The sequence below is a fragment of the Anopheles funestus genome, chromosome 3RL (assembly GCF_943734845.2).
Source record: "Anopheles funestus chromosome 3RL, idAnoFuneDA-416_04, whole genome shotgun sequence".
Classification (NCBI taxonomy): Eukaryota; Metazoa; Arthropoda; class Insecta; order Diptera; family Culicidae; genus Anopheles; species Anopheles funestus.
Window position 1 is genome coordinate 12714682 of NC_064599.1, and position 26037 is coordinate 12740718.

General features: G+C 41.0%; 2 protein-coding genes and 1 non-coding gene across 3 annotated transcripts; 2 read left to right on the plus strand and 1 right to left on the minus strand.

Annotated features, from left to right (window-relative positions):
• Positions 1–58: 58 nt before the first annotated feature.
• On the minus strand, positions 59–5785 carry LOC125771490 (uncharacterized). The gene is made up of 4 exons (XM_049442171.1): positions 5634–5785; positions 4503–4777; positions 3276–3403; positions 59–2134 (listed from the first exon to the last, which is right to left on the minus strand). Exons 1-4 carry the CDS (start codon positions 5637–5639, stop codon positions 1872–1874), a joined length of 672 nt encoding a protein of 223 aa, XP_049298128.1. The 5' UTR covers positions 5640–5785; the 3' UTR covers positions 59–1871.
• A 3192-nt stretch (positions 5786–8977) lies between these two features.
• Positions 8978–26034, plus strand: LOC125771468 (glutamate decarboxylase). The gene is made up of 7 exons (XM_049442120.1): positions 8978–9407; positions 9493–9571; positions 14462–14701; positions 17972–18540; positions 18624–18691; positions 21782–21860; positions 22546–26034. The coding sequence occupies exons 2-7, from the start codon at positions 9508–9510 to the stop codon at positions 23062–23064; spliced, it is 1539 nt and encodes a 512-aa protein (XP_049298077.1). The 5' UTR covers positions 8978–9407; positions 9493–9507; the 3' UTR covers positions 23065–26034.
• Trnaa-agc (transfer RNA alanine (anticodon AGC)) lies at positions 14128–14200 on the plus strand. Its single transcript has one exon. It is a non-coding gene; the product is annotated as a tRNA-Ala (tRNA).
• Positions 26035–26037: the final 3 nt, after the last annotated feature.

Below are 26037 nucleotides of genomic sequence, written 5' to 3' on the forward strand. Positions count from 1 at the left end.
ATGGCGAGATTTGATTAGCTTTACTTATTTTCTCTTTAAATATAAAAAAACCCATCAGTTGTTGGTTTATCAGTGTAAACATTTATTTAAACATGTTCCAGTTTCTGCTGTTATATGAAGCATTGTTACCCTCGAAACGAGCATTGTGTATTGCCACACCTTGGCTATTGTTATACACATACGGCTTGTAACTCGCGTACATCAAATGATCCTATTGCTAATGTACACCAAACATTTTCAGTTGAGCGATATCGGCACCCGGCTTAATGCTGCCTTCCACAGTTCATACTGTCTGATGAGAACGAGATCGAGATTTAATGGGTGCATTTCTCTTATCTTTATGCAACCACTGACGACCGAACAAAGCGCATACAGCTTCACTATATACTGTGTGTAAATGTGTGGAACGTCTACTAATGGCGGCACCCTGCTGACAGGTGGTGCCTATATCCACGGCACGGAATAAAGGGAAACATTTACAACATTTAGATATCGTGTTAAAGCGTAGTGTTTTGTTTTTCATCTTCTTGCGTTTGTTTGATTTAATTTAGTCATATTTGTAAAGGGTTTTCTTTAGTGCATGTATTTATGTACGTTGTTTTTTTGTTTTTTGCTTTTGCAATCGCCTCACCACACTCTCATTCCAAATAGTTTATTTGGTAATTATTATTGTCTTTCACAGCATTTTTGCAATTCTGTTGCGTTGCGTGCTTTAGTAAAATTTGGAAAGAAATGTCCAACATTTTTTTTATGATGATCTCCCTCACCGTCGCCTTCGAATGATTTTGCCATGAGATATGAGATGAGACTACTACTACCGATGATGGTATATGATGATCGCTGATCGCTTTTTTGCCTTTGCTGTACGATGTTTTCATGGATAAAACGGCGGGGAAAATGGGAAAATGTGGTGGGGTTTTGGGTTGTTCCACAAAGGAACTCGTAAGCTTCAGAACAGCTCGGAACAGATGACTAACGGTCTTAATCGTACTCAAAATTGCACTGAGAGATGCTCACGTACTCCGTGTGCGGGACATGATCGGCTCAGTGTTTCGAAAGCAGGTTTCGTAAGAGAATTAATCCTAAACAAATTGACACATGGAAGGGAAGTCAACATCAGATCCAGATAGCCGGAGCTCTGTGGACATGAGTTTTTTTTTTCTTCTTTTTTTTTGACTGCTTGTTGCTACTTCCAGTACGACAGCTTTAGCCATCACAGACTAAAGTCCGCCGGTAAAGGGGCACTAAAATTTTCAACACAAAAAATTCCTAACTATAGATCAAGATATGTACGCTAGGTTTGATACGCTCCTTCGACTGACGCTACTTCGTTTACTACTTGCTCTAGACATGGTCGGACACAGCCAGTAACGGATGGTTTAGTGTGCCGGCTTGTGTCCGTATATTTCTTTTTTCACTTTTTTCACCTGGAAGCCCTTTTTGAGTGATATTTGTCATTTTGCGTTTGAATTACCGAAGTTATCCCATCCAAACGGTACCCTTATCCTAGTCGTTAAAATCAAACCTAAAGACAGCACGCAAGGAACTCAAAGCAAGCAGGAACTGTGCGGGCTTGCACGGTGCCTTTCGCACCCGATTTGCAAGCACTGCGATATGTAATGATAATGTTGCATCGCCTCACAATGCTTTGTCGTCACCGGCGCTACCATCACTCCGTGTGTGTGTGTGATTTGTTGTTGAAGGAAGAAAAATTAAAAAGGTCTCTTTTTTGTACTTGCATAGGAATGCGTGTTTATGCCACGACACCAAGACAGCCATGGTGAAGTTGTGTAAAATAATGCATTTGTATGTTTTGTGGGTGTTTTTTTTCGTTTTCCAACAAATCAATCAATGATTTGCCACGCCGGGATCTAGAAGAACGGTGGCAAATCACAGTTGCACAGTGTTCCACCGTCACCCATCTTGCAAAACATCGAACACAGCTCGTCCCAGTTCGGTGTGGTTGTTTCGTACGCTTCCAGCGCTCCCACTGTGCCTTGGCTGGGATCGGTACCGTCGCAACTGCTACATCCGATCAGCTGCACGTTGGCCACGGTACAGAACGCTCCGCAGATGAGGTTTTGATTGAACTGCACCTTGGGACGGTAATTTTTGCAGTTACATTTGGAAACGCCTGTGGAAGGATGAGGATGGAATAAAGAAGCAAAGGTTAGTTTATATCATAAGTTTAAGAAAAGTTTCAGAGGAGGAGAGTCTCTGGAGCATTTCCAGAGATTTCTGTTTCTAACCTATAAAATGTGAAAAACTCTCAAGGATTTTGCCTTCAAGTAAAACCCAGATATCTATTGATGTTCTCAGGTTCAACTCGCAAGGTCCTTGACAATCCTTGAAGTCCAAAGGCTTTTGCCAAAGTGATAGATGTCTCCTCTTCAATCTTGCTCGTGAATCTGATATTCATATAAAATGTGAAAAACTCTCAAGGAGTTTGCCTTCAAGTAAAACCCAGATATCTAATGATGTCTTGAGGTTCAACTCGCAAGGTCCTTGACAATCCTTGAAGTCAAAAGGCTTTTGCTAAAGTGATAGTTATCTCCTCTTCAATCTTGCTTCAACTGATATTCGTGGAGGAAACTTTGAGGAATTTTCGTTGAGCTAAGCTTTAATCTAGAATGTTTATATTGATGAATTTTTCTCTTCTTGTTATCTCTTAATGATCACTTGCCATTTAGACGACATTTCAATACCCGGTAGACTACCCTTGCTAGACATCAACTCTGTCTCTCAGCCTCTGCCTTGGATAGCTTTTTTGGTCATAATTTACACTATAATTGTAGAATGTGTAGAACTAAAATATGTCAAAAATATGGAAAAATCTAATACAAATGATCACGTCATTAGAATGACACCACGATCCATGGAAAGAGTGGAAGTCCCTAACGACAAAAAGACCGTTAATCTTAATCTTCAAGAATGTTATCCACTTAGATTATCATTTCTTCTAGCTAACCTTTGATCGATACCACTGGACGAGCCTCCGAGTTTACCAATCAATCTAAAGGTATCAATGTTTCAATATCAAATATTGTGAAACAACCGCATATGATTGACAGGCAAGTGCCGATCAATTATCAAAACGCGGGATTTAGATATAGCAAATCGGGATTCTAAAGTACAATCCTATCGGAACAGATCCACGCGCGATGATTGATTTATAACGCCTCCAGTCGGTAACCAACGTCAGTGGAATGATCTTTTGACCCGTGGGCCCATAAGCACTGACGCATACCCTTTACAAAAACGTGTCGATTACTTACCTAACCCATTAGCACACAGCGCTGGACACACTCCTTCCAGGGTGTCCTTGTCCATGGGGAGTATGTGCGAGTCGGTAGTGGTGGTGCGCAGCCACGTTGACCCGCAGCTGGGCCCGCCAAGCCCTGCACTGTAGAAGAAATAAGAGAAAAAAATTGCATCATGTGTCAAAGTTGTAAGCTATCGGCTGAACTATTTGCAGGTCACTGTGTCAAAAAATAAAATCCGTAGCGTCATTGGGACTCTATTTTATCTGCTCCTCCGGAGCTACTCTAGAGCTACTCAATACAGCACACGCCGCGATGTTCGATTATCGCAAAAAAAACGAATGAATCGCGTTCTTATATACGTCTCTGTATCTCGCACCAAGTAGTTCCAGGTGTTTTCTACAAAATTCCACTGGAAGGTGGTCCATCTTTTATGGTCGCTACCGGTTGACGGCAATTGCGTCTATAATTGACGCCCTTGTCTCGAGAAAAGACGATAACGGGCGCGCAAAAAATAAAATGATACAGACAGAAACTGCCAATTCAGCATTTTTGAAAAACACGGAGATGGTGAAGAATTTCTCTACACTACAACGAAATGTTGTGGAAATTCGAAAATTCAACAATTCTCTTGAAGCGATTCTCCACTTGTCGTTGTAATCCCGTCGGCTTTTGCTATTGCTGCCAGGAGACGAAGGTGACACATAATTTGAATCTCTTTTCGCTTCACCAGACTAGGCTTCCTGACACAGAACTCAATCTGTACAACTTCACTCAAAATCCATCAAGTTCGTGCGAAAATTACGAAACGATCAATCATCCTCAGGGATGTTTTGTGGCACTTCGTTCTACACTTTGCACAATGGGTTGTCGACGGCAATAGGATCACACAAAAGGGACAAAGCACGTCGAGTGTAATCTAATGTGAAATATTTGATTTATTTTATACACACGCACACAAGCACCGAGACACACATACATATGTGTCCCACACATGGGACGAGGAATTCTCGGATGACCGGAGGTGCGGACAATGTTTCACCAAACTTTTCCCATCAACACACCAGCACTGAGCAGAGTGCTTTTCGATTATCTTTCTGCAAAATCTCTGCCTTTCTTCCTTCCTTCCTTTTTTTTGGGTTCAAGTCACTACTTTCCGTCCACTCACAGTGCTGCTGCTCATTGAGGATAACCTTCACCAACTTGCACACCGCGCCCCATCAGCCGATCAGCACTACTCACCTGCAGAGCTGTTTGCAGGCCAGCTTCCAGTTCACAACTACGCTTTTTCCAGCGTGGTCGTCGGTTTTAGCGTCGACCGCCGGAGGATGCTGCTGCTGCGATTTATCCTTGTGTTCCGCGGCTTCGATGGCATTCAGGGTGGGTAAGGCATGCGGTGGTACGGCTGAATCTTGCGCACTAGCCACATCCGGTAGGGATTGTTGCGTGTGGGCATGCGTTACAACTAGCAGCAGCAGGAACTCCAATCCGAGCACACCGACAAAGGATAGCGAAGGCTAAGTTTAGAGGGGAAAAAGACCACCATCAGCACCGGTAAATGATTGGGCGTGGATAATTTAATTCAATTATCTAGGACAGTCAAACAAACGGAACGATCTTATGTACAACTGGTCAGGAAAGGTTCAATGAAATAATAAGAAAAAATCACACAAACAGCACCATCAAAGATGGACAAAAAAAATCGGAACAAGATCAACTTTCTCACCACGGGACCAAACTGCTTGTGTTCGGAGTAGTGGTTGCGCTTTTTCTAAATACTTTTACCAGGCAAATAGTGCAAAAATCGATTTGTGAGTTTTTTGCTCTCCAACTTCAGGAAAACTTCATCTGCCAACCAACAAACTCATCTATGTGGAAATCATTAGTTCTTAAGTTCTCGGTAGCAGAGTTTATGCTTTGTCCCGGGTTATGGTCCGATGAATTGGGAACTAAATGACTATTGTTAGTTTGTTTTTCTGGCGATGAGTATTTTTCGTTTTCGCAAGGAAAAACATGCTCCAATAAATAGAGAAAAAAAAATTTCACTTCATGCTGTATAAATTAGAAATGGCGTAATCCGGCATAATTTAAGGAGGTTTTTTTCGGAGGGAAAAATTGATTCCACTAAAAAGTAAAAACACTTTTTCAAAGAGGCAACAAATCCACATATTTGCACCGATTTGCACTAAGCCTTGATTGGCCAAGCTTTTCGAATTAAAACACACAAATTATCGGTTCGTTTTGAAGTATCTCCACTTTCTGTCCAATCAATCATGTAGATTGTAACGTAAGAACTCTATTTGATGTTACTTTAAATACTTTAAAAGTATTTCTTAAATCAGAGAGAACACTCGTTAAAAATCATTTACTCACTTTCATCTTATTTAATTCAATTTATTTTGCAGTTTAGAAGCACAATTCCTAATGACTTTTAAGTTCTTTTTATTTAAAACTTGTGCCCTTTTTGCTTTTTGCTGCGAAACAATATTCTGCGTGCTACCGATCGGTCACATCAATTATCACTGCCCGAACCGTTCGCGAACGAGCTGACTTTTTGTACCGATTCATTATCGTACGGTTGGATTACGGCTGCTTCAAATGGTGCTTATCAGCGGGTTCCCGATACGGCCGATAATGTGCCTGTCCCGCCACACCAGTTCCGTATCGATCAATCGCTGTGTGGGATCAAATTATTAAAACGGGATTGTCACAAATAGGGTTTCGGTTTTTTTTGTGATTATCTCTCGCACATGGTGTGTTGGCGGAAAAAGGGGTTCGCAACCTGTGCCGCAGACTATCAGCAGCCGTACAAGCATATGGCCCCGGGGGAGGGGGAGGAGAAAAAAAAACAATCAACAACAACCGAATAGCCTGTAACAAAAATGCTTGTGTGTTCCGTGTTGGATTTAGTTGGAAAGCTTTCTTATCGGCGGACGGCGGGTTGGAGGGAAAAGCTTTTAAGGTGTACTTACCTAGCACAATATTTGTAGGCCGTATCAATAAATCTGAACAGGCATACCGGGAGGTTAAAGAGTTGCAGTTTATCGTAAGTGGTTTAATTGAATTATCTTTCGAGCAATTAAGGTGTGATGTAAGCGCGTGTGCGGTGATGACTTTGATTGAGGAATCTTTATTAATTGCAATAACATTTTTAACATTGTATTTGAGGGAGTGTTTCTGCCTATTAGTTTTATATAGACACCCGATTAAGTATATAAGACAAAAGCATAAAAAACACAAGATAATAGAACCAAACAAAATTTTAAAATAGAGTTTAAAATTGTTGTAAATAAAGGTCTTTTGATTGACTTGACGACCTTTTCACCAATTCTTATTAAAATGAAAGGAAGAACATCAATTCTTCATTTGGATTCTGTCCAAAAGTGGACGAAAAGCTTTTGGCCACATTCGAGAGGAAGAATTGCCTGTATGCGAGGAATAATATTGGAGAAATTAGGAGACTGTTAGGAGTTCTTTGAGTGCAATGTACAATGAACTCACTACCGTTCTTCGAATTAGATTCGCTAAGGAACAGAAGAATAATTGTAGGTATCATTCTAATGAACCCTGGATGGCTTACTCTGTAGTCCTTTTTTGGGCCATTCACAAGGTTCAAAGGAGGTTCAAATTGAGAAGAAGTGATAGCGTTGATGCGCCCATCAGAATGGCTGAGACAATTCCATTTAAAGGACATCTGCGTTGACTTTTCTAAAATTTATATTTCATAATATTATCAGTATTTATTCCCATCTTCATCAACATTAATGTACCACATCTAACACACGTTGCATTTATCGATTTTCTCTTCATCAATTATCTGTTCGTTAAGCGCCACGTTACGTAAATGGGTGCATTTGTGCCACTTGCGTCATTGATATCATTTAGTTGCACTCGTTAACTTGTTATTTTTTTTTTCCTTTTCTTCTCGTTGTAAATTTTATATTGTCGGTTTATCGATTCCGCCATCTCGTTCCATGCACGTGTAGGCGAAAAAACTCCACCATGGTAGTATCTACTTCGTATCGTCCTCGTCTGTGGTAGATAGCGATAAAACCGGTGGATAGTTTTAAAACCCCGTTCCACTGTCATCTGGCCACTACAACTGCTGTCAGTTAGATGGGTCTTTATGTGAAACTTGCACTGGAAAATGGGTTAATTTGTCGTTGGATTAACTGCATGCTCGTGGCACTAATGAACAAGCATCGTGGCGCAAAATAGGGTTGTAAAATAGTAATCCATTTACATGCGGTCATTGATTTTGTTCTCACTTATCGTATAGGAATACAATTTTGTTGTACTAAGTTTTACATTTTATAGATTGTGTTCATATTTGTATGGCGCTTTGTGATTTTTTTATGGAATTGTTTAGTGATTTTTAATGGAGGCGCCCGGTGGTTCCCCACGACAGGAACAGGTATCAAATCACATCCGGATCGTTCCCTCGTAGCAAGGACTGACTATCCAGCTACGTGTTAACAATAAGTCTAGTGAGCCAGAAATGGCCAGCGTGACCTTTTAGAGGTCGTTAAACAAAGAACGGGGAGAGAATGGGGGCGCCTGGTGGATTAAACCTCTTAGGAGTTTAGGAACTAAACAACAAATTGAGAGGCTTTGTCTCCTAAGATTTATCTGCCTGAAAAAAATCACTTTAGAAAATAATGCTAGTAAAATTTTATATCAATAATAAATTTATAAAAATAATCAAAAGCTCTTAGTTTTAATATTCAAAAAGCCAGCAAAAGCTGTATAAAATCCCCCCAAAAATAACGCCATAATAAGCTGGGCCATTATCACTAAAACAAAAAACCACTATTTTCCATTCGCTTGACGTCATCAGATTGCACATCCCTCTACAGCTAAAAACCATAATTGGATGCGACACCGGAAAGGATTTGCATGTGGCCGCAAAAGCTAACCTCATAAGTGGTTCATTGGAATGAGCTTGTCTCGTTTTTTTTGTGTCTCACCTTTTTCCCTCTGAAATGCTTCTTTTTTCGGTTCTAGTGAAAGGGCTTTTTCCACCTCACCGTAGGTGGAAATTTTTGCATAAATTTCCACGGATCAGGAAGAAAAAAAAACCGGGTGCCAAAAACACCTGCAGCGTTTACCAAATAAAAGGGGAAAAAAAGAAATTCAACAAAGTACCACAGTTTTGTAGTAGCTCACCGGGTGTTGAGAAGAACTATTTATTATTTATCCGTTGCTGCAACACGGTGTAACAGTTTCTCCCTCACGTAAGAGTCACCGCCTGACACGTTGGCGTGTATTTTAGCGAGCTGGAATTTTCACCAAAATTTCAATACTTGCCATCATTTTGCATTCGTAAAGGCACGGCACGAAGCCATTCGCTACAATCCCACGCAAATTCTCCCACAAATCCTGGACCTGGTTTCACGTTGGCAGCAAAGTACATAAAATATTCATTTTCCCCTCTAGCATCTCGACCGTGTAGGGGAATGTGAGGAAAATGCTTCATCCTTCCTCGGTGGGGCTGCTGTTGCTGTGTGCGCACAGCACGCAACTGTAGTATGTAGCTCCGCCTCAACCATGATGGCGGCCACCACCTTTCCAATGGCAGGATGCTGTTCCGGGAGAATTCCGTACGCTCTCGAGCAGAAAAGCCTCAACGATGACGTAATGACGTCCGAAGTGGCAGGATTCTAATGTGGGAGGCTGCTGCTGGCCCCCGAAAAAGCTCGACAGAATCGTTCTGCTCGCTGGTGAAATCCTTCACCAGCCATCACAGCTCGCGAGAACGTCGGACAGTACGGTTTTGTTTCGGTGATCAGTTCTGTGGTTCGTCCCGGATAACAGTGTACGGTGTGTAAGTCGTGTGTGTGCAGCACCATTGTTCACCCTTATCCGTGCGTAAGGTGTTTGTGCGTGTAACCGCGTAGGAGCTTTGAGCTTTTGCAGCAAAAATCCTGTCTGTACCCGTACAAAAAACACAACGTTTAGGGGTCAGTTAGGGGTTGTTTTTTTGCAAATTTGTTCAGTACAAAAACCACAGCACGACTTTTCAACCTGGTTGTGATAGCGTATCACTAAGTGTGTTACATAATCGTTGGAGTAAAACCCTACAGTTTTGCTAGAGTTTAGTGATATCAAACTGTTAACACTTTAAAGTCAGCAAAACGCTATCAAAAGGTAGGGAAAAAATAATCTCCCGTGTCTTTTTGCTCAAGAAATATAAAATTTAATTGTTTTTCTTCCCACTCACTAAAATCCACAGCAAACAGACAGGAAAATGACGTCGATAAATGTGGAAAAGTATAAACTGTCCGACAAAACGGCAAAGCTCACAGCCAAAGGTAGGTGTTTGATGCGTTACATAAGACGGAAATTGCGTAACAGAGAAAAAAAAATAAGAAAATTTTTATGCCTAGTAGAAGCTTGTTAAACAAAGAAAAAGAATGTTAAGGAGTATTACTTAAGAGTAAAAAGTGTTTAAAACTATAAACAAAATATATCTTCAAATGTTTTTAAAGAGCAACTGAAGAAGAGAAATTTATTTTTAAATATTAACTTTATACTTATGATGCTCTTAGTAGCAAATACTAAGCGTTAGCATAAGAAAGCTTCTGAGGGTGATTTTTACCACCCGGGAGGCTAATAATGATCGTTTCATTAATTTTACCACCCTGAGCCTCATTTCGTTTGATGACCTTCATTTGGACGAAAACGGTTACAAAGTAGGTGCTATTTGTAATGCTGTACGGTCCTTTGGAGGTTTTTCCACGGCCATTAAAATAATGCGCAGGATCTTACGGGAGGTTCATGCGCCATGCATTGGATGCCCTGTGTGAGTGTATTTCTGTAGGCAGGTTAGCCTGGAATTTGTAAACGGAAATGAGCTTTCGTTATAAATCTCGATCGATATCGATACAAATTGGGATACACATAAAGTACAATTTCAATGCTCAAGAAATAAGCTGTATATAACGGAGTTCAAAGGAAAGATCAAAATTAGGACATTGGGCTGTGACATAGTAACTCTGATTACCCCAAAATTACTATGCCATTGACGTCATCAGATGTTGTTGGTTTTTTGGGGGAAGAATTTTTCGACTGGTTCCGGATGTTGCATAACCCAGAACGAATTCTTACCGCCGATGCGCATGTGTAGGACCTTTTGGGTCAGAATCGTTTTAAGCTTTTGTAAACACTAATAAGAATTTTACTACAGCTTCTTTATTTTTGTTAGGGACACTTACTCAAGAGCTCGAATAATAATTAGAGACAAAGAATTACGCTTCTTTGAAACCATTTTTAATAAACGAAGCTGCCATTTTGTTTTGCACTTCAAAATTACAATCTGTCAACCACTCACTCACTGTGACTGTGAGTGAGTTCTGACGCACTTCGTCCACAAGTGTTACATCCGTCCCGTCAGTCATCAACAGATTGTGTCGTGGTAAAATATGTTTGCGATATTAAAATGTTTGCCTTTTGGAGTTTTGGAAGGGGTGTTGTAGAAGCGTCTGTCTGCTGGAACAGATAAAAGTCGAGGGGAAAACGTGTCACAAAGCTGACACACGGGAAAACACGCAGGAAATGCTGACGAATGAAACGGAATGCAAAAAGTGTCCCCTTTGGGATGTTTTTAATATTATTTAATAACTTTATAATAAAAAAAAATATCGCTTATAATAAATCTCGGTACGATCATGTTTGAGAATAAAAGTTTTCCCTTTTTTTGTTAAAGAAAACATTTTGCTTCTGAATGGGGGGAAAACTGCGCTAAGCAATTTGAAGTATGTGGCCGTTTATTAAATTCTTTTCCCTGTCCTATTATGCACAGAGTAAACGAACATGCAAGCAAACACATTCCAATGTAGCCAGCGGAATGACGCAGGGATGAAAAATAGTTTCACCATTTTTTTTCCCTTACATTCCAATTCCATGTTCCCACAACATACTTTCAGAAACAGAAGGAAAACGCAGGAAAAATCGCACACGACAAGCGCCCTCGGTTTGTCGCGACCCGAAAGCGACAATTTCCCGGCGACGGTTAGGGGTGAACATCGGTTTGTGTGTCACTTCCGTACAGCGGTAGATGACGCAGGGACGCAAATATTTGGCTACCGATATAAAACCGATTATCTACACTTTAACGGATCGTTAGTTGCAGACATAATTGAAATCACTCGTGCGCAACAGCCAAGAGGCGGCCGGTCAGGACCGTTGTGGTACAGGCAGCAGAAGCCAAACGGCATCCACCGTGGCAAAACGGTGTTTCACGTTTTGTAAATGCGCTTGGACCTGTCAGGAAAATGCAGGACACGGCATTATGCCACCGTATGGATGGGTTGTTTGTTTCTTTTGCTTCCCTTGCGCTTATCATTTCTTACGCCGAGGCCGAGTGAAGGAAAGCAAAGTTTGGTTGAAGAAATACAAAACGACCCTAAACTCGATCTCGATTGCATCCGCTTGTGACAGGTTGGTGCTGGGAAAAGTGGACAGTAGTTTTGTTGCCATAGCTTCAAGAGGACCACTCATGCGAAGGATGTGTTATCAAGAATCTTGTCGTTTGTGTGGCAAGAAACGTACAAAGAAAGAGATGAAATTTTCAGATGACTGTGACTGGTTGTCTGATAAGAGGAATTTGAAATGGACAGGATAAAAATATGGTAAACATGAAATTTTTTATGAAACATAGTCATATTGTAAAAAATAATTATAAATAATATGAGAATACTTGAAAATTGTTTAGCTCTAGAAAAAGTAGCACAAAAAAGATATAAAAGACGATATAAATAGATAAATTTGCTACAAGAATTGAAAAGAGAAGAAAATGAATGAATAAATCGATAAAGCAAAAAAAAAAGAAATATAAAAATGTAGCATAAAATATAAGAAGAAGGAACAAAAACATAGAAACAGTTATAATAAACATCAAAAATAAAATATAAACGGAAGGGAACAAAAACAATTCGATAGAAAAGCGAACAACTCACACCAAACAATAAACAAACTCCTTCAAAACATACAATACAAAACAGTAACTCAAAGCAAGCATCGTTTCTTTGTTGTGTGGTGAACAAAATTTTGAACATTCTTTGAAATTTTTGCGATATTATGGGGCGGAAAAATCAATAGAAAGGTGCAAAATAGATTTATCATTATGGACGTAATCTTGTAAGTTATGATAACCGCCAGAAGAAGGCGATCCTTTTGTTCAAACCAAAAGAAAATGCACAAACACCGTCCGGGTCCATCTTCTTCATGGGTCAGAGCAAAAAAAAGGTTATCTTAGGTCGTCGGATAGAAGTTTAGAGACTCTTCCCTTTTCCGAGTGGATCACCGTACAGATGCCAATCGTGAAACAACGTGGCACTTTTCATCGTACCAACGAGGGAAAAGGAAAATCAATTTCCTATTCATTCGCCACCAGGATTAGGCCCATGATGGATAGATAGATTGGTCTGCAAGCCATCCGTGCGGCATCCTTGGTCTCCCTTGGCCGTAGTCTATAAAAATCGTTTTTCACCGATTTTCCCCCAAAATGGAACGGAGCGAACTTATAGGGCCAACCCCGCCACTACCTGTCAATACGGTTCATTTTTTATCTAATCCTCGGTGGCGCTGGTGATGGCTCCCTAGAGGGCCCATTCGTGGTTGTGGCTTCGAGTGCAGCTTCAAGATGGGATGATGGGTCGTTTGGATTTACGCTGCGTGTGTGCGTTTGTGTGCCAGCCAACCATTGACACAGCACACAGCAGTGCGAAATTCGTTCCCGATCCGCTTAACCTAACGGGGTTGATGGCTGAGAAATCCTTAATTAAAACGATATCAACACTAATTGCTCAAATAAAACACATTCTTCAGGTTCGCTGTACGGGACCGAACCGAGGGAACCAAAGTTTATGCCACTATTCCCAGCGCGTTGTTTAACATTGATAGACGAAAATAGGGAAATAAATAGCTTGTGCCATGTCAGCGGCAACACTGTAAGCAAAGCGGAGGGTTGAAATTGTAATGCTAGGGGAAGATACATATGGAAGAAGGAATGAAGGGCAGAACAAGGGGAAGAAGTGAATAGGAACTTTAATATTAAAATCCCTTCGAGTGCGGAATTGTTGCACTGTGTCTCTTTACCGTCACAGCACGATGTTAAGAGCATGAGGGAAAATGAACAATCCACACGGCAAGTCACGCATTGACGGTAGCGAAATACCGACTAGGTTCAACTATTCCACTGTACCATTTGTGTCTGGCACAAGAAGTTTTGCAATATTGTGCTATGCAGGGCCAAAACAAATATCTACCCTTAGATTGAAAAAATCTTCGTTTTTTTTTCTTCTCGTCCCCTTTTTTTAGATAGGTTTTATTACACAAATAATTGCTAATTGAGGATTTCGGTGACTAGTTTTTTAAAGCCACCTCGAAGATTTGGTTTTTGTTTATTTATATTTATTACACTGGATTTCTCAAAATGTTTAATGATGTAGAAAAACAAATTTTCTGATTTTTTTTCTTTTTTTAGTCTTGCAACGAAATTTGTAATAAAACAAAATGTTTGTTAAAGCAGTTTTTTACACAACAAAAACTTTGTTTGTTCCCCACTGTTACGCATTGAACTCGAGCTATTTTTAAAACTCAACACCACAGCTCAGGTGTCACAGCAATGGGTACCATTCACTCGTGTGGACCGATTCGGTTGATTACGCGATTACAGTGCCCCGGCGAGCCGCATACTATATGCTGACGCACATGTTTGTTCCCCACCCTATGATGAAAGTGAAGCGGGCTGATACGCAGTTAATCGGATCGCGTATGTTTTAAAACCGGTTCATGCCATTCGGTGATCGGAAAAGTATGTTGGACGTAGCAATTTTTGACAAAACAATTGCTCTACATTCAACCAGGGGGTGTAGCTCAGATGGTAGAGCGCTCGCTTAGCATGTGAGAGGTACCGGGATCGATACCCGGCATCTCCAGAAATGGGAAGAAGCCAATTTTTTTAAGTAAGGTAAATTGGAAGATGAGGTTAATGTGGATATTAAATAGAGTCTAAATTGAATTGAAGTTGTTTGATATCTTAAAGTCAAATATTAATGTATTCAAACCTCTCAAGTTGTTTGATATCTTAAAGTCAAATATGTATGTATTCAAACCTCGACACAAACGAGCTTTAAACTGAGGATAAATAATTAAATTTTCACTTTCCTCGCCTTCTTCTTTCTTCGCCTACATTAAAGACATCATCCCGGTTGTACAATCGGCCGATTCGGCGGAAACGCGTGAGTTCCTGAACAAAATCGCCGAGCTGCTGGTCGACTATGTGAACATACAGAACGACCGGAAGGAGAAGATCCTGGACTTCCATCATCCGGAGGACATGAAGAAGCTGCTCACGCTGGACATACCGGAGGAGGCCGTCACACTGCAACAGCTGGTGAAGGATTGTGCCATGACGCTCAAGTATCAGGTGAAGACAGGTAAGTGGTGGGCGGATGGGGGTTTTTTAGACGAACTCCGTTTTACGGCAAAATTGGTTGAGACAAAACATCCCCGGGACCGAACATTCCTTCCGCGTCAAATGTAACGCGCTATGATGCGGGTTTTGGGTACCGAAAATGGGAAAATAAGTGAAAACAGACGTAAATCCGGATCAACATCAAACCGAGCCGAGTTGGCGCAAACAAATTGGGCTTGTTTTGCGATTTATTCATTTGCAGCATTTCGGATGTTGTTCGGTGAAACGATTACGGATTTTACTTAATGCATTTTGTTAGGGTCGAAACCCCCCGGCAGTTGAATGTCCGGAACTGCTTAGAACTGCTAGACGAACACTAACAATGTGTCGTAATACACACACGTTGATTGAATACGAAACGAATGTAGGTTTTTCCTCGGGTGAACATCCCAATGTTGAAGATGTCCGAATGGATGACACAGGGACGGAAAAAAAACATTTATCAAACAAATACCTAACCTAAATGGAAGGTAAGCAACATCAACCTCTGCGTACCTTATTGCCGTGTGTTGGAACTTTCTCATTAGTTTGGCCATTTAGAAGCAATTAACTTCACTTGAAGAGAGCTGTTCTTAAGGACGTGCAAGCTTCTTATCGGTTTTTGGGTGGGATTTTTCCTCTTTTTTGCAAAGTTCCTCCAACTCTGATGGCAGACATTCGTAGCAAAGGATCATATTTCCCCGGATATTGCCTACCTTATCTGGTTGGTGTGCCTTCATTTTCTTTTCCTGTCGTTCCTTCGGCAACTTCCTGCCACAAGCATCCGCTATTAAAAGAGATAAGATCCCGGCTGCATTCGGCCGAGGGAAAACTCGAAAATATTTACGGATGAAATTCGACACCCCTTCAACTCGGCCATAAATCTGGCCACAAGAGTCATAATCTGGTTGATTTCTTTTCACCTTTTCAAGCCCGGAGGGGGGAGGGGGGGAGGCAGTGGTGTACGTGTATGATGAAGATATGACACGTGAAAACAGCTACAATCACCCTAGAGCGATGGGCAAAGGCGTCCATAAGAGACATTTATTTTAAAAAAATTAGGGACAAGAATGAGGACAAACTCATTACTCAAAAACTATTTAAGCAGCCAAAGGGGTTTGACAAGAATTTGTTTTTTTTTACTTAAAATTATTCTTCTATTTTAGTATTTTCCCAACACTTTTTTTTCACAAGTTGAGAACCCGAAAAAATAGTATAATATTATTTTAAATAGAAAATTCCATCCATCCCATGGAATCGCCGTCATCTTTTATGCTGCCGTCAAAAGGCACTTTTCCTCCTACGGACGGCACGTGTCCGAGATTAGATCAATAAACAGCAATAAATAGCGGGAGGGAAAATGCTAGCCAACATTTCCTGTACCAAGCATGTACTTGCATAAGGGAAAGTTAGAACAACGGGGAAACAGAACTTGTGGCGTTTGTGTCGCAGCATCCAGCCCGACCAGGGTGGTTTTGCAAGCGATGCGTATGACGAGGATGTCAGCCACAGTAAACCTTGGCAAGTGAAATATGTTAATGTACGATGAATGAGGATTAAATTTTTGGGATGCTGCCTTTTTTTTGCTTCTTCTCTTCAACGAGAGAGAGAGAGAAAGAAAGAGAGAGAAGGAGAAGGAGTGAGGAGTTCTTGGTAGCAGATTGAATGTATTTTATTACCACCTAATTCCATTATCCTTTAGGCTAAACTCTCGCCGCGTGAGACCGTGGCTGGCATAAGAAGAGTTGGTATTTCACATCAAGGACAATGGAACTTTTCAATGAATACTGGAGAGAGAGAGAGAGACGTTGGCAAGTGTTATGGAAATCAATTGGCGTGTTTATTGTGGTGGTGTGATTGATTGCGGTTTTTTGTTATCACCTCAAAAGCACTCCAGCATTTTAATTAATGATGAATGTGTAGTCGTTTCTGAGGACCTTTTCAGAGTTCTATACAGAAGAAGTCAAGAGAGATCTAAATGAGTTTGCGTTATATGAATTTAAATCTATTACGATCTTGATTTGTAATCAATTTATTCTACAAACCAAAAGCCACAAAATAGCTCAATTTGTGATGGGTCTCCTCACTATTCAATCTCCACAATTGAATTACACTTCAGCACAGCAGGACATCGACAGTGCGTGTCTGGCCCTTTCCGGACTACCCGGAAGTGTCGGAATGATGTAATACAAGGCAAAGACCCTCGAATAAGTTGTTGTAATTTTCATGATCATAACACAAAACCAAAAAGATGACGAACCTTCTCCAACCCCCAGGAGATGATCAAGTGTCTGGCTTTGATTTTCTCATCGCATATTTGATTCGGCTCGATGAAATAGTAATCAGCCAGCCAGGAATTCGGCGCAGAGTTCCAACATTCGGAATGATATCGATGTAATTGAATCGAACGTTGCGCCCGTGTGGTCGAGATTATGGTCGGGAGGGTTGCCTAACATCATTGTAATCCACCTATTTTCTCCCTTGCGCTTGTTTTCCCTTTTATTGGGAACAGGGGCAAAATAGGGTGTTCCAACTTCCCGAGGGAAGTTGCCATTGATTGTTGACATTCTTCCAGTGGTCCGGTACGGTACTCCATCCGAGTGTAGCAGCAATAGATTAGCCATTGTGCCGTACGTCCTTCGTTGATGTCGGTGCGAGATTTTAATCCTTTTCACAAACAAATAAACAGACACAAACACTTCCTCGTTTTTTTTGCTTCGTTGGTCACAATTCTTTGCAGGGAGTTGGAGTATTTTCAGCATCTGTTTTTGGTCCGATAGTGGTTGAGTGAGATTTACATAATGCCTTGCCCTATCACTTGGAGAAGTAGAATTAAGAGTGCGGTTTTTTGTGGACATAAAATGCAAGCAAAACAGAGTTTTTCCATTACCCAGATACGTGCAGATAGTCGCACTATATTCAATGAAGTACAGAGTGTGTACTGATCGAAACCGATGTGGATGTTTCGATGGCTCATCATCAGCCCGAAACTGGCAGGTTGGATTATTACGCCACATTTAGCACGGAAAAGTGATTGTTTTCGAGGCTCCCCTTTTTGTGAGCATTCGCATCCGCCGTATGCCATGTGTCTTTAAATCCATAAAACCCCCGAACCCGCGACCGAATGGGACTTACACTCCCATAATTAATGAACCTGAGCTTAAAGCCTTAAAGCCTGCGGGATCTTCTCTCGCTGGCGCTTGATGGATGGGTCGATTAAAGTTACACGTTACTCTGTGTTTCCCTTCCGCAGGACATCCTCATTTCTTCAATCAGCTGTCGTGCGGTCTGGACGTAGTCTCGATGGCCGGAGAGTGGCTTACGGCGACCGCCAACACCAACATGTTCACGTACGAGATTGCCCCGGTGTTCATCCTGATGGAGAACGTGGTGCTGTCGAAGATGCGCAAGATTATTGGATGGGATGGTGGCGATTCGATTCTTGCACCCGGTGGTTCCATCTCCAACCTGTACGCCTTCCTGGCCGCCCGGCACAAGATGTTCCCGAACTACAAGGAGCACGGTGCACGTGCCTTACCGGGCGAGCTGGTAATGTTCACGTCGGATCAGTGCCATTACTCGGTGAAGTCGTGCGCCGCTGTCTGTGGGCTCGGTACGGATAACTGTGTGATGGTACCGTCGGATGAGCACGGTCGGTTGATTCCGTCCGAGCTGGAACGATTGATCCTGGAACGGAAGGCACGTGGACAGATTCCGTTCTTTGTGAATGCGACCGCTGGTACGACCGTGCTCGGTGCGTTTGACCCGATCAATGCGGTGGCTGACATTTGTGAGAAGTATAACTGTTGGTTCCATGTGGATGTAAGTATTTAAAATTGTTTCGATTTTAGAACAAATTTATCTTGAAAATGTGCTTATCTTTTTCTCTTTCTCAACCATTGCAGGCTGCATGGGGTGGTGGTCTGCTGCTTTCGAAAAAATACCGTCATCCACGCTTCACCGGCATCGAAAGGTATGTTCCCTTTTTGGATGGGAAGGAAACAAACAATCTTTTCGTCTACGCACCTCTGAAGCCTTCCCCGTAGTTCTTCCCATTTCTGGAGTGCCCAACAAATCGCCACCAGTCAAGGAGGTGCAATTAGCAAAACAACGCGCTTTAATCTTCAGCCTTTTTCAGCACAATGAGGCATGCACGGCTGGAGGCAAACAATTGACATTGGCAAAAAAAACCCTGACAAAATGTAGTCGATTCTGTGCAAAAATTTTGAGAAGGGAGTGAAAAAAAGTAATTCCAATCCCGGTCACAGCTGTTTGGAAGGTTATTATGTCGGTGAGGAGACTTTAATCACTCACTCGACTGTCAGAAAACTGTGTGTCGGTGTCGGGGTTGATCCGATTCCGGAAGACGTTCTCCGGTCGTACACCATGTGTCCTGCGAACATTGTTTGTTAAGTCATGCTGTGAGCACAGGTTGAACGGTTTAGCTCTATCTGTAAGTTGAAGAAGAGCTGCATCTAGTTTGCATTCTATTCCTGTATTACGCGTACTTGCTCACTTGAAGAACTGCTACCATCCCTAACCTTTAGCATCAATTCTGGTGTTTTCCGTTTTGTATGGTACCATTTCTGGAAAAATATATTTCTTTGTTATGTTTTTCCTTCTCTTAGTGAAAAGATATGTAGGGGAAAAACATACATACAACCATCAGAAATGAAGGAAAATTAAAATACCTAAACCGTAAAAAGTCAGGAAGTTGCTTCCTCTAGGAGTGATGGTCACAACTGGCAACATCCGGTTCCACAGCATTTCCAGCGACCCTTTTTCACTTTTTGGCTGCTATTATTCCCCTGGAATGCTTATTGATTTTCGTCCGTATCCGTGGTGGACGGGTTTTTACGACGGAACGGAACGGAATCTGCTGTAACTAATTGTTACGAAATTAAATTCCACCAAAAACGTTTACGGGAAGGGATGGTGTAACAGCTTGCAAGACATGTGCAAGTAAACGCATTGGGTTTTGGGTGGAGAAAGGAAATTTTTGCTTGATTTTTTAGGCTTCATTTTATGTGTTTAAGAGAAATGTTCGATTTGAGGAAAATGTGAATGATTCATTATTTTACTGTCACTTACATACATAGAAGTCACTGTATTTACTGGAGAATTAGTCTAGGAATCGATTGTCATATATTTTCCCTGTATGTCAATTTCTTAACACTGCCCCTAATCATTCTTGGTTCCAAGTCCGGACTAAAAAGTGGATGGATAAAAAAATTCCAAACAAGCTTACCAAGATTTTACGGGAGTATACAAATATGTGATGGGTTTATAAAAATTAGTTGAAACGAAATGTTTGATACATGCAGCGGGATCCGCCTTTGCTTAGAAGATTGGCAAAGTTATAGATTTTGTTTTATTTTTGATTATTTTTTCATTTTTTCTTTGAGTGAAGAGAAACTTGTTTCAACAAATTCGTATTAAAATACATCAATTTTTAAAATTTTGCTAAATTCCCCAAAAAAAAAGCTATGGCTATAGCCTTAGGAAATTTTCAAATTTTTTATTATTTTTTATTATTTTTATTCTTTTTTAATTTAAAGCATTATTTGAGTGAAAAGAAACTTATTTCAAAAAATTCGCATGAAAATACATCATTTTATAAATCTTTCTAAATTACTCAACTCAATTCGACTCACCACGGCTACATGCTTACACTCATGAGTGAGCAAAATGACGCGAACCTTAACTTATACGTTTATGCCGGGTTTTTTTTATGACTCCGTTGACTCACTAAAAAGATTTGTTATTCTCATCTCTAATTCACACACGTTTTTTGTGATAATGAATGGCACTGTACGTACTTCTATTTGCGTAACCTTGCGCCATTCCAATTGATTCAATTAATGCATAATTAATCAAAACTCGAAAACACACAAAAAAGTCCACAAAGTTAATCAACACTTTGGCCCAAAATCTGTCCAATCATTAACACTACCACAGAGCCTCCACATTGTCAACTTCATCGGCAAACTGATTGTGTTTTTGCGTACGCTCAGCATTGAATCCGTCATTAGACTAAAAGCTTTTCCAGATTGACGGAAAAACCCTCCACGGTGAAAAGCCTGGCTGGCGTGAAAGTAAATGGTGAAAATGAATTGTAATTTTATGATAATCCGGTTCTGTGGTAAACCGCCGGATTGAAAGCCAGAAGGCGATGGCAGGGTTTGTTTTCTTTAAAGTAAATGTTGCTTAAAATTTCAAAAACCCAATTGGGAAACAATTATTGCTTGCGTGTGCATTATCGTACCAGGGAGCACTAAATCTTTGTGAAACACTAATCGTTTTTATTTAAAATAAAATCGTTTCATCTGCCACAAAATGTTATGAGAAGTTAGTATAATTAAAATTGCTACCAGCATTAAAATTTTTCCCATTTACGTCATCCGCTGGTATTATATGAGCACGTCTGGTAGGATTAAATGAAAATGTGTGTTTTGAGCATTTTAGAAGAGAAGACCAGGTCGGTAGAATTAAGTATGACTTGTTTAATCCCTGCACGAATAATGTCCAAACCTGTGTGCTATGAGGCCCTGAGTTCGAATGCACTCAGGTGTGAACGGTTGCAATAAGGATTAGCAGGACGTTGAAGTCTGGACAGAGAACTTAAATAACGCCTCATAAAATCCTCACGCGTTAGAACAAGACCGAACTAAGTATTCTATTTCATGACTTCAATTTTTTAAATCGGTTTAAAAAGGCACTTAAACTATTCAAAATATGATTCTTATAAGTTAAACGACAAACTGCATGCAAAACCCATCTTCCTGTGCAAACACTGATAAGCAACCGAACTCGACTTCATGCAAATTCGATTCCATTCCCATTCGGTCTACCAATCTCCCAATCTCAGGCTTCCATCGACCATCATCAGTTCATACAAAAAAGTGGTTCATTCGTTGTGTACATAAAATTAATTCTTAAACACTCCGCTGGGTGTTTCCATGTGGTGCTGTGAAAAATATGTCACCATCCCGAAGAACCCCTTTTCATTTTCCCCCAAATGTAAGCAAGGGTGCTGTAATGTTCCATTCCTTTTCACTTCCAGATGCGACTCGATCACATGGAACCCTCACAAGCTGATGGGTGCACTGCTGCAGTGTTCGACGATTCACTTCAAGGAGGATGTAAGTAGCAACAGTGATGGGCCTTTTTACATTTACAGTGATTGAAATAGTTGTACAACCACCGGGTAGAGAGACGGGAAAGGGCACGGGATGAAGCTGGGAAAACCTTTGCGGAAAATGATGTGCTCGTAAATCAAACGTATTTAATTTGCGCAATACGTTACCCATCGTTATGACAGGAAAGCGCAATGTGGGAAAAATGGGCTACCTTTATCAGTGTGTAAGGGGAAAGAAAAACCTGGAAAAAAATCGATTTTGGTTTTCCTTTTTTTTGTTGTAGAATTTTTGTTTTTGTTGCAAACAAACTTTTGCAAAACAATCAGCACCAACTGGGCGATGAAAGTTTATTCGCGTAATCCCTAAATCCCTTCTACTCTGCCCCGGGAGTATGGCAATTGTGGGTATTTGATGATGAACACATCCATTGGAAAGTGGCCGTAAATTGATGAACCATGTTCAGGGTTTGTTGGAAGTTATTTGCTGTACGATTGATTGCCGTCGAGCGGAACTGTTGGATGCTGAGTAGACACGCTGTTAGTTAGTGCCCGTATTTACTGCTGCGTACCACCAGATGTGTCGGTTTCCATGATTTAATTGAGGAACTTTAAAACAAGACACTTAAAGATAGACAAGACAAGAAAGGTTAGAGTTCTTGTTCTAATGCTTATTCCGCTTACATACTCAGGGCCTCCTGATTAGCTGCAACCAGATGTCTGCCGAGTACCTGTTCATGACGGACAAGCTGTACGACATTAGCTACGACACCGGTGATAAGGTGATCCAGTGCGGACGACACAACGATATCTTCAAGCTGTGGCTCCAGTGGCGCTCCAAGGGTACGGAAGGGTTCGGCAAACACATGGACCACCTGATGGAGTTGGCCGAGTACGAGGTGAAGCGCATCAAGCAGCAGTCGGACAAGTTCTATCTGATCATGGAACCGGAGTGCGTTAACGTCTCGTTCTGGTACATTCCGAAGCGTTTGCGTGGCGTTCCGCACGATGCCAAGAAGGAACAGGAGCTTGGCAAGATCTGTCCAATCATTAAGTCACGCATGATGCAGTCCGGTACGCTGATGGTTGGCTACCAACCGGACGATCGTCGTCCAAACTTTTTCCGCTCGATCATCTCCTCGGTCGCCGTTGCGGAAGCGGACGTTGACTTCATGCTGAACGAGATCGATCGTCTCGGACAGGATCTGTAAGCTGGCGTGTGTTGTAGAGTAACGTAACATCGGACGTACATGTCACAGGGGGCATTCATGCCTGGCGTTGAGTCGGCGTAAGTCGATCATCTTCATCGGTAAGCTCCAGCGGGTAGCGGTACCGTGTTTTTAAAATCGAATCAACCAATGAGTATCAGTTGTGAAGACATATCAATATCTTCAACAAAGTTGTTGTGTTTGGACGTAAACGGGACAAACAAAACCAAATCTGCTTTAATTTATCGACCCAGATCTGTGAGGTTATTTGAATAAGCGTTTTTGTTTTGCCCCCAAATTTAAATTTAATAACCATTAAGCAAGTTATTTAGATGCGACGTTAGTTTTAGTCCTAGACGAGAAAGTTATTTATTTCTAATAGAAAATTATGTCAAAGACATATCACTTTATTTAGCACTCCCTCCCCATAAAAATCTAAAACGGATGCATTTAAATCTTACCGGTGGTACCGATAGTAGGACTTATTTAAAAAAAAACACACACACAGACATTCATTCAAAACTATTTACCCGTAAATCTTGACTGTTGAATCCCTGCTGCCCGTAATGGAACATAAAGGGGCTTGTGGAAAGAATTATATATACACTACAAAAAAGAAACTAAGAAAAAAAAAGATACAAACGCTAGAGAGAAATATATATACATATGTACACAACAATCCAACTATATACACGGAATACTACTGTAGACATGCCATACCACCCGGAAAACGATTCCCCTTTTTGGCCTTTTTCGGTGGAAGTTTACTGGACGTGACGAATCGCTCCACAAAAGGACATACTCGATCGATATTCCGACGTTTTGCCATAGATGTTTCTTTTCTTTTCAACTGTTTAAATGCGCAACAGCTTCATCTCGAGCCATGTTCAATGTTCTGGATCGATGTACTTAGCCCAAAAAAAGCCCAATTCGATGAAGTACCTTACGAACATTCGGACAAGATGGAAAATCGTACGTACCATACACAAATCACTCATACTTGCATTTAAACAGAATTGAAAGTCCATATCTGTAGTGTTGCAGTAACAGAACTGGATGCATTTATTAAACAGTGATGACTTCGGCTGAAGTTCCCAAACCCGATAAGTTACTGAGCAAATGTTTAAACTTTCCATTTTGCATTATTGTTCCAGAATTCCAATTCGTCCGCAAAAGATGCATGCGGAAACGCTCGGTTGTAGATTGTAACGATATGTGTAAATATTAGGCTTTTAGGTCTGTTAATGCTTCATGTCTCCTACCGTGAGCAAGAACCAACAAAAAGGAATGCAAATCCAAAAGACAAGGGCAAGGTGGCAGTGGCCAAGATTTAAAAAAAGAGAAACTTCCCCCCAACAAACCCGAAAGCTAACCCTTTGACTGAGAATGTTATCGCCACGCGAATATTGTTGAGAGCTGTGCAATCTGTACGTAGTTGTTCCGGGTGTCCCGATAAGATAGGCTGTACTGTTGGTGGATAAAGAGATGAACCCGTATATGTGTGTGCGGTATCTCGAGATGGTTTAGAACGGTTATTAATGTGTACCAGAGTCTAGTCGCGGTAAGGGACTAAAGCATACGATTATGTTGCTAACGTTCCGTATCTGTTTTTACCGTGTATTATACGCATAGTTTTTAAGGCTAGTTCCGTTCCATCGTTTAAAGATTGTTTGCTACTGTTTTGCCTTTAGTTTTCTCTCGCACAAAGTTCCAACAAATGCACGCAAAAAAAAAGAATGCCAACATGTGTAAGTTACATTGTACGCAGTAGAACAGGAAAGCTTCACGTCAGTAACAGTAACATGTAAACGAACGAAGTTGGTATGATTTTAGTAGAACTCTAATTTTAAGTGCTTCCGCTCTGCGTAGTGCACCGGAAACAGGTGTTAACCGGTGGCAAGGGCGGAAAGCGTAAAATCGCCAAACAAACGACAAAATCACAAAGTCTTCCTTCAAATGAAATGTTAATTAATCGACGATTCGCGCTCACTCTCAGATACGCTCGTTTGCTGACGGTGGGATTAAACAGGTGGTCCGCACCTGTTAAGCTGGAACGCGGCTGCTAGCAGTTGGACACTAAGCACTAACGTTCAGCATTTTTCCAGCGCCCGGACACCGCCTGTCCCATCGTCCTGTCTGTATATTTCATCTCGAAAGTGATGTGAATCGTTTATGTAATGTAATGTGACAGTGAATTAACAAAGAAACAAGAAAAAAAATGCATACGCAAAATTAGAAAATCAATAAACATTTATTGTATCGAACGAACGAAAGCTTCGTTAGGCAAAAAACGGATTCGGTATTGTACGGTGGGGGCGACAGAAAAAAGGCGGTGCAACGCCACCGTAAACACACATTAGTTCGCTTCCGTTGCTCGTACGTATCTCGTAAGTGTATTACGTATTGCACAGTAGTGCAACATAAGCTGCAACTATTATTCAGCCACATTCAATTGCGTTCAGGGGAATTAGTACACAATGCTTATAAAAGCAGCGTGCCGCAAAAGAAAAGAAAACAAATGTAACACAAACCTGCTCCACAAGCGCATTAAACAAGCATTAGCACATTAGCCAACGAAACAAGCTATGCAATGCAATAGAATGCAATCGTATAGTTTAAGTAAAATCAGATAGAAGCAAAAACAAAACATAAAACAAACAGCGAAAATTATCCACAGACACACACCTTCATTGAGATATGGAAACAATATAGAGGAAACACACCGAAAAAATGCACACGAAAAAAAAATGAAACACAAAAAACAAAAGCAAACAAAAACATTAAACGAATCCCCTTTACCTAGATGTTATGTGTTGTTGAAAAGAAACTACATTAAACGAAATTGCAAACCGAAGGAGAATTATCAGCCAGGCAAAACCAAGAGAACGCAAGCGTGCAGCAAGCGTCAAACTGAACGCACGGATTATGCATTAATAAAGGCGTATATTATCTATTGGAAATTGTAGCTGGAAATTG